Source organism: Palaemon carinicauda, chromosome 20, assembly GCF_036898095.1.
Source record: "Palaemon carinicauda isolate YSFRI2023 chromosome 20, ASM3689809v2, whole genome shotgun sequence".
Classification (NCBI taxonomy): domain Eukaryota; kingdom Metazoa; phylum Arthropoda; class Malacostraca; order Decapoda; family Palaemonidae; genus Palaemon; species Palaemon carinicauda.
In genome coordinates this window covers 115,129,364-115,144,433 of record NC_090744.1, presented here as the reverse complement: position 1 = coordinate 115,144,433, position 15,070 = coordinate 115,129,364, and the positions used below count along the sequence as shown (strand labels likewise).

The window sequence follows — 15,070 nt, the reverse complement described above, 5'->3', positions numbered from 1 at the left end:
CTCTCTCCTCTCTCTCTCTCTCTCTCTCTCTCTCTCTCTCTCTCTCTCTCTCTCTCTCTCAGTATTTTCAAGGGCTTTTCCACTTCAAATTATATCGTTAAATTCTCTCTCTCTCTCTCTCTCTCTCTCTCTCTCTCTCTCTCTCTCTCTCTCTCTCTCTCTCTCTATGTATATTAGTTAAATATAGAGTAACAATATACCTTCTTATCACAAACATAACATGACCCTCTTGCTTGAAGGTACACTCGAGCACACTATTCTATCTTATTTCCCTTCCTCTTGTTTTATTGAATTATTATAGTTTATATATGAAAGATCTGATTTAGTGGTGTTGCTGTTCTTGGAATATTTCATTCTAATTGCTCCTTACTTCTCTTTTAGTTTATTTATTTCCTTGTTTCCTTGTTTCCTTTCCCCCACTGGGCTATTTTTTCCCCGTTGAAGCCCTTGGGCTTATAGTTTCCTGCTTTTCCAACTAAGGGTTGTGGCTTGACTTGAAACAACAACAACAACAACAACAACAACAACAATAATAATAATAGTAATAATAATAATAATAATAATAATAATAATAATAATAATAATGATGATTAGAAATGATCCTATATATAACATTTAGAGGTCAACGTACTAAAACCCCGAAAGTAACATGTTATCTCGAAACTGATATACAGATCACTTCAAATCTCTCTCTCTCTCTCTCTCTCTCTCTCGTTATCTCAGTCGCTGAACATTTACGTGGAATCAACTACAGGTCGTTGCCTCCACCGCGTGCAGGTCATAAAATGAAGGTCAGAAGTTCGAGGTCATTTACCCTATCTTTTTTTTTTTTTTTTTTTTTTTTTTTTTTAAAGACTCAATATATCTTCTTCTCTTTTGGCCATTTACAAATACTCGCATGAAAATTCCAAACTTGGCATATTTCATCCATTTACGATTACATTAATACTTTGAAAACTGAATCAAATTTTTCATTCTATAATCTTGAGTATTTTATGCAAAGCAAAGACATTAATTAGGCTTCTGATAAGTCAGTATTTACTTAAAGTTATTCTCAACAGCATCCTCTGGATTTACATTGTTGCATCACTATATAATTCAATATCTCGCCAATGATGGCTGCCGTTCATCCATCAGGCTAGAGTTAGAATATAAGCTATAAGCATCCTTAAATTCGTCTGTGTGCGCTTAAAGGTTTAAAGGCCGCTCATGAATGGCAGAGGAAGGGGACAGTGACATTGCCTTATCAAGCAGGACAGTGCTTTAGAGACTGACCATACATATATATATGATCAGCGCCCGAGCCTCCTCTCCACACAAGCTGAGACCAGGGAGGGCCAGGCAATGGGTGCTGATGACTCAGCAAATAGATCTATAGGCTCCCCCCAAACCCCCATCCTTAGTTCACAAGGATGGTGAGGTTGCAGCGGCCAAAGGAACCGACGAGTTTGAGCGGGATTCGAACTCCCGTCTGACAATCACCAGGCAGGGACGTTACCCCATCGGCCTATACAACCCTGCTTGTAGAACTCGTTAACCTTAACATATGGTGTAGGTATTTTTATTGTTATTATTCTTTGAAATTTAAGTGTAATGAAGCTTATATTAGTTTGCTTCCCCACAACATCATTTTATTTAAGAACTTATGAATGAATTGGCACTTGAGGACCAAAGACAGAATTGGCACTTGAGGACCAAAGACAGAATTGGCACTTGAGGACCAAAGACAGAATTGACACTTGAGGACCAAAGACAGAATTGGCACTTGAGGACCAAAGACAGAATTGACACTTGAGGACCAAAGACAGAATTGGCACTTGAGGACCAAAGACAGAATTGGCACTTGAGGACCAAAGACAGAATTGGCACTTGAGGACCAAAGACAGAATTGGCACTTGAGGACCAAAGACAGAATTAGCACTTGAGGACCAAAGACAGAATTAGCACTTGAGGACCAAAGACAGAATTGGCACTTGAGGACCAAAGACAGAATTAGCACTTGAGGACCAAAGACAGAATTGGCACTTGAGGACCAAAGACAGAATTAGCACTTGAGGACCAAAGACAGAATTGGCACTTGAGGACCAAAGACAGAATTAGCACTTGAGGACCAAAGACAGAATTGGCACTTGAGGACCAAAGACAGAATTTGCCCTTGAGGACCAAAGACAGAATTGGCACTTGAGGACCAAAGACAGTTGAGAATCCAAGTTGTCTCTTTCAAGATCGATTTGAAGTGAAGTGAGTTCCCAGATAAATGAGAACATGAATGACAGATGCAGAGAGGCAACAGATTAGGGTTATGGACGAACCTCTTTAGAGATTGTTAATGATATATGTATTAGATAGGACACCAATCCTATGTCCCCCGAGGATTCTCCATAGATACATCACACACACACACACACACACGCACATATATATATATATATATATATATATATATATATATATATATATATATATATATATATATATATATATATATATATATACATATATATGTGTATATATATATACAGTATATATATATATATATATATATATATATATAAATATATATATATATATATATAATATATATATATATATATATATATATATATATATATAGATGCAGTAGAATATAATAGTCGGGCCTTCTCCATCATAAGGATTAGTACTACACAGTATCCTAGAAGTTTTATTCTGAATGTATATATATATATATATATATATATATATACATATATATATATATTTTTATATATATATATATATATATATATATATATATATGTATGTATATATATATATGTATGTATATATATATATATATATGTATGTATATATATATATATATATATATATATATATATATATATATATATATATATATACATGCATTTGATTATAATAGCCAGGCCTACACCATCATGAGGCTCAATACTACACAGTATTCTAGAAGTTTTATTCCTGCTGTGACCAAGTTGTGGAATGATCTTCCCAATCGAATAGTTGAATCGGTAGAACTTTGAAAAGTTCAAACTTGCAGCAAATGTTTTTCTTTTTATAGTTATATATGAGATATCGGTTTTGATGCTGTTACTGTTTCGAAAATATTTTATTTTAACTGTTCATTACTTCTTATATCGTTTAATTATTTCCTTATTTCTTTTCCTTACTGGGTTACTTATCCCTGTTGGAGCCCTTGGGCTTATAGCATCTTGCTTTTCCAACTAGGGTTGTAGCGTAGCTAATAATAATAATAATAATAATAATAATAATATTATTATTATTATTATTATTATCATTGATTGCTAAGCTACAACCCTAGCTGGAAAAGCAAGATGCTATTTGCCCAGGGGCTCCAACTGGGAAAATAGCCCAGTGAGGAAAGGAAACAAGAAAAATAAAATATTCTAAGAAAAATAACATTAAAATAAATATTTTCTATATAAAGTATAAAAACTTTAACAAAACAAATGGAAGAGAAATAAGATGGAATAGTGTGTGTATGGGTAAAACACGTACCGATCTTGTTCGGAAAACACACTTGTAGTACAGGTACCGAAAAAGTATTAATCTTTGTTCGGTATTAGGCGTTGTAGCACACGAATATACGTTACAGCACTTGACCCTGAGTGATTATGAACTTGTACGTTGAAAATAAGACTTATTGGTGATAGCGCTGAAGAACACGAATGTCAGCATTGTATCACAAAATAAACTATATCATGATAAAAATCGGATGTAACTTTGATATACATACATACATACATACATATACCAAAGGCACTTCCCCAATTTTGGGGGGTAGCCGACATCAACAATGAAACAAAACAAAAAAGGGGACCTCTACTCTCTACGTTCCTCCAGCCTAACCAGGGACTCAACCGAGTTCAGCTGGTACTGCTAGGGTGCCACAGCCCAACCTCCCACATTATCCACCACAGATGAAGCTTCATAATGCTGAATCCCCTACTGCTGCTACCTCCGAGGTCATCTAAGGCACCGGAGGAAGCAGCAGGGCCTACCGGAACTGCGTCACAATCGCTCGCCATTCATTCCTATTTCTAGCACGCTCTCTTGTCTCTCTCACAGCTGATATAGTGAATGAAATAGGAATAAGAAAATATAAGCTACTCTATGTCCGCACAATATGAAAAATTATATTCGAATAGAAACTAAGAAAATAGACTATGAGAAAGCTTTTGATTCTGTCAAAGCTTTCAACTTCATAAGTTGAAAATTGTAGCAAATGTTATTATGTTGAACAGGCTGACATAAGTCTTTTTATAGTTTATATATGAAAGGTCTGTTTTTAATGTTGCTACTATTCTTATAATATTTTATTTTTATTTTTCATTAATTCTCTAATAGTTTATTTATTTCCTATTTCCTTTTCTCACTGTTCTATTTTTCCCTGTTGGAGCCCTTTGGCTTATAGCACCCTGCTTTTCCAACTAGGCTTGTAGATTGGTTAATAATAACAAAGCTCTGGCAGTAATGAAAGCCCTTCAAACAAGGGATAGAAGAATCTAACGTCAGAACACTTGAAGAGGAGGTACAGCAATCCTAAAACTACATTTAGTTCGAAAATTCCGATTGAGAAAGGAGTTAGATAGGGAGACCCCATCTCTCTTGAATTATTCACAGCATGTCTAGAAGTTTAAAAAATTTAGATTGTGAAAATGCAGGAATTAACATTAATGGGAGATACCTTAACAACTTAAGATTTGCAGATGACATAGTTGTGTTTAGTATCATGGGAGGAATCACAAAAGGTGATAGAAGACTTGAATAGAAAAAGCAGAGACAAGAAATATGGGGTATGAACGAACCTCCAGAGATTGGTAATTAATATACGTCCTTAGGACAGACAATAAATGTTTCCCCAGGACATGAGACCGAAATTGAAAGAAGAATAAGCATGGATGGAGAACATTTGGTAAACAAAAGTAGATTATGAAAAGTAAAGTGCCCCTTTCACTAAAAAGAAAAGTATTCAGTGAGACGATCCTACCAGTATTAACTTATGCATCAGAAACTTGGGGCCCTGCTAATTACTTAGAACATAAGCTAGTTACGACTCAAAGAGCTATGGGGCTGAATTAGAATACAGTATTATGTAGCTTAAGTATGTAATATACGTCGAGAGAGAGAGAGAGAGAGAGAGAGAGAGAGAGAGAGAGAGAGAGAGAGAGAGATTCCTTTAATGTGTTCTCTAATCATCATCATCTTACCACGTGTTCTAGATAGTAAGCTTCTATGACCTCATTCTTAGGAAACCGAAGACTCTCTCTCTCTCTCTCTCTCTCTCTCTCTCTCTCTCTCTCTCTCTCTCTCTCTCTCTCTCTCTCTCTCTCTCTCCTGACGATGCACTTATATAAAGACAGGAATGAACTTCAGGGGAAAAACTCGACTAGAAGTACCATTAACAACCTCAAACCTTAAAGAATGTTTTTCCTCTTTCATTGTTTTAGCAATTGTAGTAATGCTATAGTTAATTAGATTATTTAGATGGATGAACATGTTATTTTATGAAACGGAGTATGATTTAAATGACGTAAGAAACTATTCTATACCAAATCACAGGGAATATGTATATATATATATATATATATATATATATATATATATATATATATGTATATATATATATATACATATATATACACACATATATATATGTATATATATACACATGTATGTATACAAATTAATAATTTATATACTCATGCATATACAGTATATATATATATATATATATATATATATATGTATTATATATATATATATATATATATATATATATATATATATATATATATATACATGTATGTATACAGATTAATATATACTTATGTATATATATTTATATATATACAGTATATATATATATATATATATATATATATATATATATATATATATATATATATATATATATACAGTATATATATACACCGACCAGAATTTTGGGAATAATGTTTTATTACTTTGCAAATTGATATTTAAATGTTATAAATTTCCTCATGATATTACGTTGGCACAAACAAGACTAAAACTTGTCACAGACTTTTTCCAGAAAAAAAAAAAATCCATAAAAAGGCTTTTTAGGCTTCTCATGGAAAACATGTTTTTGCAAAAAGAAAATAAATCATCATTACAAACTTTTAGTGTATTTCATAATTACATAATATGAAAAATGCTATAACATTCTTCATGAAAACTTATTAAAGTAAATAGCTGTATTATTATTATTATTATTATTATTATTATTATTATTATTATCATTATTACTACTTGCTAAGCTACAACCCTAGTTGGAAAAGCAGGGTGCTATAAGACCAGGGCCTCCAACAGGGAAAATAGCCCAGTGAGGAAAGGAAACGAGGAGAGATAACATATTTTAAGAAGAGTAACAACATTAAAATAAATATCTCATATGTAAACTAAAAAACTCCAACCAAACAAGAGAAAATGATGTAAAATAAAACGATTATAATTGGTATCTTCTTCCATTTCCAAAGCAACAAGATAACTGATTTGGGAGATAAATAATCGCCATGTAATACATAATAGTTAATCAGTTCTTTAATTCAGTATCTTTTATTCCTTCATTTGATTCTGGATGAGACTTTGCCCTTTTAAAGGTTTTAAAGGTCATTGGGAGATGGAGGTTCAAGGAAGAAGAAGAAGAGGGAGACCAAGAAAGAGATGGAGGGACTGTGTCAGAGGAGACTTACAGGAGAAGGGGAGGACCACGTTGGGAGACATACTATGGAGATGGAGGTTCAGGGAAGAAGAAGAAGAAGAGGGAGACCAAGAAAGAGATGGAGGGACTGTGTGAGAGGAGACTTACAGGAGAAGGGGATTGATGAGGCAGAAGCGCATAATAGAAAAAGATGGAAACGGCTCATCCGCAATGGCGACCCCATATAAAAATGGGAACCAGCTGGGAAGAAGAAGAAGAAGGAAGGTTTTAAAGGTCATGAATGGCAGAGGCTAGGGACAGTGGTAATGCCCTAGCAAGCAGGACAATGCCCTAGAGACTGACCATATATACATATGATCAGCGACTTTTCTTTCCAGGTAGTATCTGTTCACGCTGTAGATAACTGCCTTGGCTACAAAGGTTGTCATATGAAGAGTTTGAAGCAGGGCAACGGTCTGTCCATCGCGAGACTCAGAATGTGTGTCATGGTGACAAGCGCCTTCGTCTGGCAAATGAGCAAGGGAGGGCCCTTGCTCATATGCCCTTTTCCAACAAGGGTTGTAGCTTGGCTAGTAATAATAATAATACTAATTAAGGTGGGTGTAAAGCTTTATACAGAAAACACACCAGGAATTTTTCTTCAATGGTAGTGTGGAACAAAAGTTAAAATAATCTTAGAAATACTCCAATTTACATGGAAGCAGACGAGAGAAAGACTAAGACAGATGATAAGGGGATGGGGCAGGATTAGAGAAAGGTGACCTGTGGAGATGTGGCATCTTCTTTGTCTGCATCTTTTCCCACTTCAATATGTGAGGTCAATGTTTCTAGCCAGCGTTCTCGATCTACCTCTGTCCCACACTTCATCACCTGTTAATCCCTTTGATCGAAGGTCATCCTTGATACAGTCCATCCACCTTCGCTTCGGTCTCCCTCTCCTTCTCGTTCCCTGTACCTCCATTTCCATCACTCTCCTCCCAATATACTGTTCATCTCTTCTCATGACATAACCATACCACCTCAGTCTACTTTCTTGGCATAAGAAGGTCCAAGATAGTCCCCTGCGCAATAACCTTATTTTTGTAGCTTTTGACACACTTTCTTTAAGAGGTACAAGAACATCAATACCATAGACAATATAACTGACAGTTTTACCTTCATTTTATAATTTTCCACAGACTGATATTGGCAGTCTATCAGACATCTGGTTGTCTTTATTGCAAACTAATCCGTAATGCTGTCTTATTGACATTTGTTTAGCTTTCATTGATAGTTAAAAGAATTGACCGACATTCAGACTGATGATCATCTAAAGTGAATTATGTCAATCAGGACAGAATTTTGTTTTTGATGCGGGACTGAAATCTTCTTGGATTTGGTGATTTGTAATTTGATCAATTAGATTCATCGCTGCTTGTTTTTCAATGAATTCATGACAATGAAATATCTCTGTGGAAGCATGGTGAAGTCATTGTACCTCACGGGGAGTACTGTAGGCATAGCTTAGGCGTCTTTACAGCATCACTTACTTTTTACTTCTCATTTAACTTTGACCTCCTATTGCAAGTGACATTTTACTTTTCATAATCACATTTTGTTTATCAAAAGCTTTCCATCCCATGCTTATAATTTTTTTTTCAGTCGCACGTCTGAGGATTCAATTATTGTCTGTCCTAGGAAGGTATATTAATTAACAATCTATTATTTGTTGTCTCTGCTTTTTCATTAATCTTAGTTTTACTCATACTCATTTTCAGTCCTACCTTTCTGTTTTCTCTATTCAAATCTTCTATCATTTTTTGCAATTCCTCTCATGGTCCACTAAACAGAACTATGTCATCTGCATATCTTAACTTGTTGAAGTATTCCCTATTAATCTTAATTAATCAATTGTATCATGGCTCTCAGGTCCCAACACTGGGCCATTATGTCCCAAATTTGTAAATCCTGAAATTGCTCCTTGTCCGACCAGAAAATCATTTGGTGGCTATTAATTATAATTGATTAAATGTTGATTTGGAGCGTTATCTTTTTTTTTCTTTTTTAACAGTAGGTCCACAAGACGAGTATTACATAAATACTAAACTAATACAATAGCTGCATCATGACAATAATACAATTACTATGTGGGTACATTGAGGCAAATAGTGTGAAGGTATACAGCAATGCAATTACTTTTGGGGGAATCGACGATAGAAATAGTATATTATTATTATTATTATTATTATTATTATTATTATTATTATTATTATTATTACTAGCCAAGCTACGACCCTAGTTGGAAAAGCAGGATGCTATAAGCCCAAGGGCTTCAACAGGGAAAAATAGCCTAGCGAAGAAAGGAAACAAACTATATAAAAAGAAATAGAAACTTAAAATAAAACATTTTAACAACAGTAACACCATTAAACCAATAAAATATTTTAAGAATAGTAACACCATTAAAACAGATATTCCATATATAAACTATAAAGAGAGACTTGTGTCAGTCTGTTCAACACATAAAATCTTGTTAATGCAGCAATGTGGAGTAACAAGAAGGTTATTAATTGACACAAGAAATCCTGCTAACAAGGACAGCATCATCAACATATTCTAGGTCTTGTAAATTCCTATCACCAATCCAGTCCAATCCTTCTCCACCATCCCTGACTGTTCTACGCATTACAAATTCCATGAGGAGGATAAACAACACAGGTGACAACACATTCCCTTGGAGTACTCTGCTGTTCACTGGCCTACATGGCTGATGACTATGAATCGCGAAGTAGGAGATTATGAATGGAGAAATATTGAATTAAAAGCTCAAGATAGAGACGACTGGGGAAATCTTATCGAGGCCCTTTGCGTAAAAGGTGTAGGAGGAGATGATGAAGATGAAGAAATCCAGTTGCAATTACTCGAGAGATGGGAACATTTCTAGGAAATCCTATTCTCAGGAGAAACAGAAATACTGATGTTGCCACATGCGTATATATTTCAAACGTTTCGACATTTCAAATGTCATCATCAGTGCTACCTAAAGTAAAGATAATAGAAACAGTACAGTTTCAAATTAAGGCCGGAAGCACACTAGCGACTCTGTGGCGCCACAAAGCCACAGCATCATGTGGTGGGGATGTGGTCTCCCATAGGTTTCCATTGTTTTCAAAGCCACGCCACGCCTGTGGCGGGGATGAGCGACAGAGAGCCACAGTCGCTTGCCACAGTCGCTAGTTTGCGCGGCAAAATTTAAAAATAACGGAAACCTACGGGAGACCACATCCTTGCCACACGATGCTGTGGCTTTGTGGCGCCACAGAGTCGCTAGTGTGTTCCCGGCCTAAAAATTACATAAAATATTCTAGGCCTGACCTCAATTGTAATACCGCTACTGTTCCCCTTTTCGTAACAACCTGATTTTTTATTCAATTTGTATGTAGTTTTAAAATAATTCTTTATTTATTTTATCTAATTTTTAATTTGAAATTGTTTTGTTTCTTTTGTCTTTAATTTAGGTAGCACTGATGATGACATTTGAAATGTCGAAACGTTTGCCATGAATATGTATGTGAAGCAATGAATGATTGTGGATACAGCAATATGATGACATTATGGAAGCCAGGTCCCCTTATTGTTCAGACCCCCCAAAAATGCACTTAGGTCCACAAGGACTTGTGTCATTCCCGGAGATATAATTCTAGATATAAAGACTCAATTAGACACTCTATTCTAGTGATAGAGTGAGTCAGTCTGGTGAAGATCTTGAGATAGCGAGTCGATAACCCTGAATGGAACCTTGATTTGCATTTTTTTGGAGACGAAGTTAGATCGAATTGAAGTGGTCGTTATTGATTAAGCTTATCTAATGCAGTTTGACTCTCGTGGTTGTTGTTGTTGTTAAGCAAGATAAGGGGGTAGTTAACACTTGTCACCAACATTCTGGCTATTCTTATTGAACGTATACACTTATGTGTATATTGTAGATGAAGATATGTATATAGTTGCATATATATACATATACTGTATATATATATATATATATATATATATATATATATATATATATATATATATATATATATGTATATATATGTATATATATATGTATATATATACTGTATATATAACGTATAATATATATAATATATATATAACATATATTATGTATATATATATATATATATATATATATATATATATATATATGTGTGTGTGTGTGTGTCTGTGTGTGTGTATATATATATATATATATATATATTTATATATATATATATGACATATAGTATATATATGTATATATATATATATATATATTTATATATGTATATATATATATATATATACATATATATATACAAACACATGAAGAAGCTCAAATAAAGAAATGAACAAACGAAATGCCGGTAGGTTTTGTTCGCAGCGAAAAATTTAATTCAGTTAAAGATGTAACAGTTTTCAATAAGTTAGTCAAGCAACCATAGTCCATTGCAGAACAAAGGCCTCAGACATCTCCTTCCACTCGCATCTGTTTAAGGCTTTTCTCTGCCTGTTTATACCAGCAAATTTTCTTAGTTCGTCCGTCCACCATCTTCTCTTCCTTCCCTTGCTGCTTTTGCAACCTATAGGAACCCTTTATGATTTTTGTACATTTTTACCAATTTACGATCAAAACGTTGTTAAGCCATAAAGAACGACTACCCGATGACCTTTATTCTCAATATCCATCTATTATTTAATATTCTCATTGTATGTCCTAACCATGTCCATTTCTTTTTTCTCACACGTTGTCAAAATATCCTTTACTTCAGTTTGCTTTCGTATCCATGTTGCTCTTTTTCTTTCCCTTAATGTTATTCCTATCATTATTCTTTCCTTAGCTTTTTGAGTTGTAACTTGTTTTATGCTCTAAGGCTTTAGTGGGGATCCAAATTTCTGATCCGTAAGTTAATACTGGTAGGACCATCTGGATATCTGATTAAACATTTCTCTTTTAAGAGGAAGTGGCATTTTACTTTTCATAATCACATTTTGTTTATCAAAAGCTTTCCATCCTATGCTTATCATTTTTTTTTCAGTCGCACGTCTGAGGATTCACTTATTGTATGTCCTAGGAAGGTATATTAATTAACAATCTATTATTTGTTGTCTCTGCTTTTTCATTGAACATAATCTTAGTTTTACTCATATTCATTTTCAGTCCTACCTTTCTGCTTTCTCTATTCAAATCTTCTATCATTTTTTTGTAATTCCTCTCATGATCCACTAAAGAGAACTATGTCATCTGCATATCTTAACTTGTTGAAGTATTCCCTATTAATCTTAATTACTACATTTTCCCAATCTAAATTTTTTAAAACCTCTAGGCATGCTGTGAATAATTTAGGAAAGATGGAGTCTCCCTGTGTAACTCCTTTCTCAATCGGAATTTTCTCACTATCTTGTAGATTTAGGCTTGCTGTACTTCCTGTATAGATATCCTTAAATGTTCTAACATAAGATTAATCCATTTCTTGTCTTCGAAGGGCTTTCATTGCTGTTGAAGTTGTGACAGAATCAAAAGGTTTTTCATAATATATAAATGCCAAACATAGTATTTTTATACTCTGTTGATTTTACCATTAGCTGGTCAGTTGTTCAATGCCCACTTCTAAAGCCTGCCTGCTCTCTCTCTCTCTCTCTCTCTCTCTCTCTCTCTCTCTCTCTCTCTCTCTCTCTCTCTCTCTCTCTCTCTCTCTCTCTCTCTCTCTCTCTCTCTCTCTATGTATATATATATATATATATATATATATATATATATATATATATATTTAATATATAGCCTGATAATTGATTGCATAATAGATGGAAGAGCTTTCATGCTACCAAAACACGCGGAACATCACATAAAATATTTGCAAGAATGCTTTATACCTACAGCTTGGAAAAACTCATCATTATACTAGATTTAAATCAGAAAAAGAGAAACAAAAGACCTGAAAAATTTCGCTTATATATATATATATATGTATATATATACATATATATATATATATATATGTATACATTCATATATATATATATATATATATATGTACAGTATATATATATATTTATATGTCATATATATTGGCATATATATAATGTATGTATATGCATATATATATATATATATATATATATATATATATATATATATATATATAGATATATATATATGTATTTATATATGTATATATATATATATATATATTATATATATATATATATATATTTTGTATATATACATTATATATATATATATATATATATATATATATATATATATATATATATATATATATATATATATATATATATATATTACATATGCGTAAGTAAAGATAGGTAGTAGGATCACCAAGCTGTGAGTCAGCGTTGAAAGTTATTGGAACCTTTGATTGGCTAGAGAGTACTACCTTGGATCCATCTCTGATCACAGCTCATTTGTTGAGGGGGGCAAACTAAAAGAGGTCACACTTATTTTTTCTGCATTTGTCCACATGATAAAGAAACAGTACAAGTGAATCTTTATTATGGAACACTGCATACTGGAACAAGTGAGACTTCTTCCCTCTGCTGAGTCCATCTTGTAAATTATTCACTTTTACCAGGAAGGCTGGAATGCACTTGGCACTCTCTTGATCCAGAAGGTTCTTAGGTACAATAACAAACCCAAAAGCTTTTCTTCCAGTATTCCAGTACATTGGAATCTCCTTCAGGGGAGCGTACTTAAAGAGGTCACACTTATTTTTTTCTGCATTTGTTACACATGATAAAGAAACAGTACAACTGAATCTTTATCATGAAACACTGCATACTGGAACAAGTGAGACTTCTTCCCTCCACTGAGTCCATCTTTTGGATTATTTGCTTTTACCTGGAAGGCTGAAATACACTTGGCATTGAGAACTTTTCTCTCAAAGGCTTTTGATCCAGAAGGTTCATAAGTACCATAACAAACCCAAAAGCTTTTCTTCCAGTATTCCATTACATTGGAATCTCCTTCAGAGGAGCGTACTAAAAGAGGTCATACTTATTTTTTCTGCATTAGTCCACATGATAAAGAAACAGTACAGGTGAATCTTTATTATGGAATACTGCATACTGGAACAAGTGAGACTTCTTCCCTCTGCTGAGTCCATCTTGTAAATTATTCACTTTTACCAGGAAGGTTGGAATGCACTTGGCACTCTCTTGATCCAGAAGGTTCATAGGTATCATAACAAACCCAAAAGCTTTTCTTCCAGTATTCCATTACATTGGAATCTCCTTTAGAGGAGCGTATTAAAAGAGGTCAAACTTGTTTTTTCTGCATTTGTCTACATGATAAAGAAACAGTACAAGTGAATCTTTATTATGGAACACTGCATACTGGAATAAGTGAGACTTCTCCCCTTTACTGAGTCCATCTTGTAAATTATTCATTTTTACCTGGAAGGCTGGAATGCACTTGGCACTCTCTTGATCCAGAAGGTTCATAGGTACAATAACAAACCCAAAAACTTTTCTTCCAGTATTCCAGTACATTGGAATCTATTTTAGGGGAGCATAATAAAAGAAGTCACACTTATTTTTTCTGCATTTGTCCACTTGATAAAGAAACAGTACAGGTGAATCTTTATCAAAGAACACTGCATACTGGAATAAGTGAGACTTCTTCCTTCTGCTTACTCCATCTTGTAAATTTGGTGGGTGTTTATGTTGGCGATTAACTCGCTAAATTCAGCCAACTTTTCAAGTTGAGGTTATAATAATACGTTTTACGAGTTTTATATATATATATATATATATATATATATATATATATATATATATATATATATATATATATATATATATATATATATATATATATATATATATATATATATATATATATGCGTAAAAATTACAGGAAAACGTGATGCTGAGATGCAGAAGAACCACAGGGAAAATGAAAATACGAAATATATGATCAAGTCCTGACTAGTTTCGTGATACTTCTTCAGTGCTAGGCGGTATATCTTAGCAATCCAGAAGTACTGAATTAAAAGCTCGTGTTAGAGGCAATATTTGTAGCACCTGGGACTAAAGCTACGCAAAATGATAGTATCTTTCTCGGACTAGGCCTAATTATGAGGGTTTTTTCTATCAATTATAACGCACATAGTTGCGCAAAATAGGCCTAGGAGTAGTTGAGCCAAGCGCCTCTCACGAAAGAGAAAGACAAAACTCCATTTTTAAGCCGGCCATACAGTACGCACAGAGGATTGACCCTGCAGGATTCGAAGGATCGCTACTGTCCTGTGGAAAAAATGCCCACACACGCTTGTAGCTCACTATAGTCAATTTCTTTTAGCGAGGCAGATTTGCACCGACTCGCAGCGGTGC

General features: G+C 33.9%; 2 protein-coding genes across 3 annotated transcripts in view; one reads left to right on the top strand and one right to left on the bottom strand.

Moving 5' to 3' along the window:
• LOC137660089 (uncharacterized) overlaps nucleotides 1-14,179 on the bottom strand; it is a 19,986-nt gene extending 5,807 nt beyond the window's left edge. The window contains exon 1 of the mRNA XM_068394808.1: nucleotides 14,132-14,179. Within this exon, the coding sequence (XP_068250909.1) occupies nucleotides 14,132-14,179 (48 nt within the window). The remainder of the gene's footprint in view (nucleotides 1-14,131) is intronic.
• The window catches only part of LOC137614396 (uncharacterized), a 175,460-nt gene that overhangs the window by 105,569 nt on the left and 54,821 nt on the right, over nucleotides 1-15,070 (top strand). The gene's annotated exons all lie outside the window — the stretch shown is intronic.